The sequence below is a fragment of the Mytilus galloprovincialis genome, chromosome 6 (assembly GCF_965363235.1).
Source record: "Mytilus galloprovincialis chromosome 6, xbMytGall1.hap1.1, whole genome shotgun sequence".
NCBI classification, from domain to species: Eukaryota; Metazoa; Mollusca; class Bivalvia; order Mytilida; family Mytilidae; genus Mytilus; species Mytilus galloprovincialis.
The window spans coordinates 68363064-68366409 of NC_134843.1; the positions used below are offsets into that span (position 1 = coordinate 68363064).

The following is a 3346-nucleotide window of genomic DNA, read 5'->3' on the forward strand; positions in this document are numbered from 1 at the left end:
CTGTGATAAATGATACGGAAAGTAACATATGCCTATTAGTCATCAAATGAATCATATTAAATTATATATACAAAGTTTTTCAATTATGTTTGCTATTAATCTATTGAACAATCTATGCAGGCATAATCTACATGTTGCACCAAACATATATATTTACATATATATTTTAACTTTTGCTTAATTATTTATGCTATGGACTAGGATAAACAACTCCTGTTTAAAATGATGTCCCAGTATAGCATAAATTATAAATATCTCAGATTTCAGTAATTTTAATTCATAGTTTATATTTCATTATATGTTTATCATGTTTATATGCTTGTATGAATATTGTTAAGTGTTTCATACGCCTCTAAAATCTTGCTGATATAGTATAACATTGCTGATGAATTGAATTGTAATTGTGGTGTAATATTAATATGTATATTGTAACAGGAATCTCTTTTTAAAAATTTCGTAACCAAACAACACTGACAATTAACTCATGCACTTCGCAGATGCGGATTTAGGGGGGCAGGGGGCCCGGGCCACCCCCTTTTTGGGAAAAAATTTGATGGCTTATATAGGGAATCACTGAAGCGTGAACTGGAGCGGGCCCCCTCTCAGGTCAGTCAGTGCCACCCCCCCCCCCCTTTTTCCACACTTTTGAAAATTTCTGGATCCGCCACTGCTTCGCACATTCTTGAATTATTGTGTTGTTCGGTTTCACGTTGAATATTTTTCTATATTTGAATTTTTTGATGAGCTATTCTATTTTTTTTATCAATATGTAAATTTTTCATTTTGTGAGAATAAAGGTTTCTCCTTCACGTTAACAAAAATAAGTAGTCAAATGTTTGATGATATGAATACGATTATTTATTATACATGTGGAAATGTTTCAGTAAATCAATACACAAAAAAACAATCATTATACTCTTCAAACGTCAACAAAGGAAAACGTGGATGACCATCGAAAAAAGTTTTACGCACATCTCGTACTATAGACTGACGTATGTCTACCACATAGTGATAAGTTCATAAACTTTGACTATGTCGGAGTCCATTTGAGTGACAATAAATCGTGTGCTGTTTTGTTGGAATAGAATTGCATACGGATTGTATATATCATCCTTGCCAGACAGGGCAATTTTGACAAATGTACCGTCCGGAAGAAGCTGGTGCACATTATTTGAATCAATTCCACAAACATAAATATTTCCCTCTGCGTCTTCTGCTATCCCACGTGGAGAACGAAGTTCCGGGTCTTTATATCGGAATATTTCTTGTCCTTTCCTATCATGACATGTGACGGATGCTTTTGTAGAATAACAAATGCTTGATGCCTTTGTACTAAGCACATATCTCGCTCCTCGATTTCCTACAGGCATAGTCGAAATAGATTTTGTTTTCAAACTTAGCATCCTAATCTCATTTGAACAAGCTATATAGATACGATCCCCATTTCTGTGCAAGCCATGGCCACCACTGCCAATTTCATACTCGTCATCTTGTAGAACCATCTTCCCTCCACTGTCTATCTTCACGACTTTCGCATTTGAATCATTTGGAAAAGTTACCAGCATAGTGTCACCTTCTAACTCATCACTTTCTAAAAAGCATACGTCCCATGGATTATCCTCTAGAACAAGCTCATTTGTCATCGTATAAGTCGTATTGAAGCACTTCAACTTCCGGTTGCGGTAATCCGCCATTACGATTAAACCACCTTGTAAGAATATACCACCGGTAAACCAACAATGCCCAGTATCAGACCAAGATTTGCCCGACATATTTGCGATCACTGAAACATGCATATCTTTGTAAAATGTAGGTACTATGTTGGTTGGTTTTTGTTCTATTGACACATTTCCCATGCTTTTAATTTGATCCGTGAATGTTTTGATTATTTCATTCATATGCAAACTATAGTCATGGCGTAAAATTTTCTCACTTTGTGATCTGATGTAAATTTCGTGAAGTTCACATTGTTTTCTGAGTTTGAAAGCAGTTAGGAAGATATCTCTGTCAGATCCATAATCTACTGAGGCAGTAAGAACTCTTTTTCCGTTATCGCAATTGTTAAATATATGTTGGAAACTCTGAGCCTGCAGTTGAAGTTCTTCGGACAACGACTCGTGTGTTTGTACTATGTCTTCTTTCAATTTCGTTTCTAGTGTCTCAAAGTAACTTTGCATGTCTGTTCTTGTTTTATTTACTTCAGTAAGAATGTCTTCCTTTTGTTTCAAAAGGTCGTCCATGTTGGTTTTTCTGTCTTCAACTACGGAAACAGCTTGTTTTTCTAATTCATTAATTCTATAAACTAACGGATCCAATCTTGTTTTGATACCCAGAGAAGCTTGTTCTAAAGTACGGACCGTTTTGCACTGCCTGTGATTTTCTGTAACACACTCGACGCAGCATATAGCATCGTGGTCGTCACAAAACGCTTCCACGTATTTTCCTCCATGTTGGGAGCACAATTCGTCAGTGTCAGAAATCTGTTTTGGTTGTTTTCGCATTTCATCTAATGTAACAATTGTATGATCCATAAGCATTTTGACTTTAGTGTGATAACTAGCACAATTCTCGCACAGAGCTTCGCCGCAATCTTTGCACCATGACATAGCATCCAGCGTGTCGTCTCCTCGCTTACAAGGGTCACACTTCTGAATCTGAGGGTTTTCCAAAGACATTTTCTCCAAGAGAAAAGTAACGATTGCACTTGGTGAAAATAAACGTACCCAAGATTCGATTGGCAATGACGTATCGGGAATTTTATTATCTGCTTGGCAAGACGGACATTTAAAACAGTGTAAAGATTTACCCTCGCTCTCTACTAGCTTGATAATATATGCGGATAAACACGACTCACAAAATGAATGCATACAGTTCAAACATTTTGGTTTATTCATTGAGCATTCACATATCTTACAAGTCACTAATTTAACTATATCCCGTCGTTTAAGTTTTACACCCATCTTTTCAAATTTATCAAATTCATAAAATCCTATACGACTTCGAATAAATTTGATATTTATAGATTTGAAGTTTTACAACAAAAGTGCATTCGCTCTATAAGAAATTCAAGTTATGTTCAGTTTGGCATATATTTTAATGTTTATTTGTATGCATATATAGACAAAACGACGGGATAACTATCATTTAAATACATTTACCATAGAAAAGAATTGATCGGAACAGCGTTTCCTTTCAACTTTTATCAAGTGAAAAGTTTACATAGAATTAATAGTATATTTTCAATAGCTGTATTGAACCATTTGAAATATTTCTTTTAAACGCAAATTTATCTGGTATTGATATTCGCGTAATGTAAATACATACACGTTTGAATTGTCGAAGTTTA

The 3346-nt window shown here is 35.1% G+C and overlaps 1 protein-coding gene across 1 annotated transcript; it reads right to left on the minus strand.

Moving 5' to 3' along the window:
- Positions 1–835: 835 nt before the first annotated feature.
- On the minus strand, positions 836–3070 carry LOC143080170 (uncharacterized). The gene has a single exon (XM_076255895.1). The coding sequence runs from the start codon at positions 2958–2960 to the stop codon at positions 999–1001; it is 1962 nt and encodes a 653-aa protein (XP_076112010.1). The 5' UTR covers positions 2961–3070; the 3' UTR covers positions 836–998.
- Between the last annotated feature and the right edge of the window lie 276 nt (positions 3071–3346).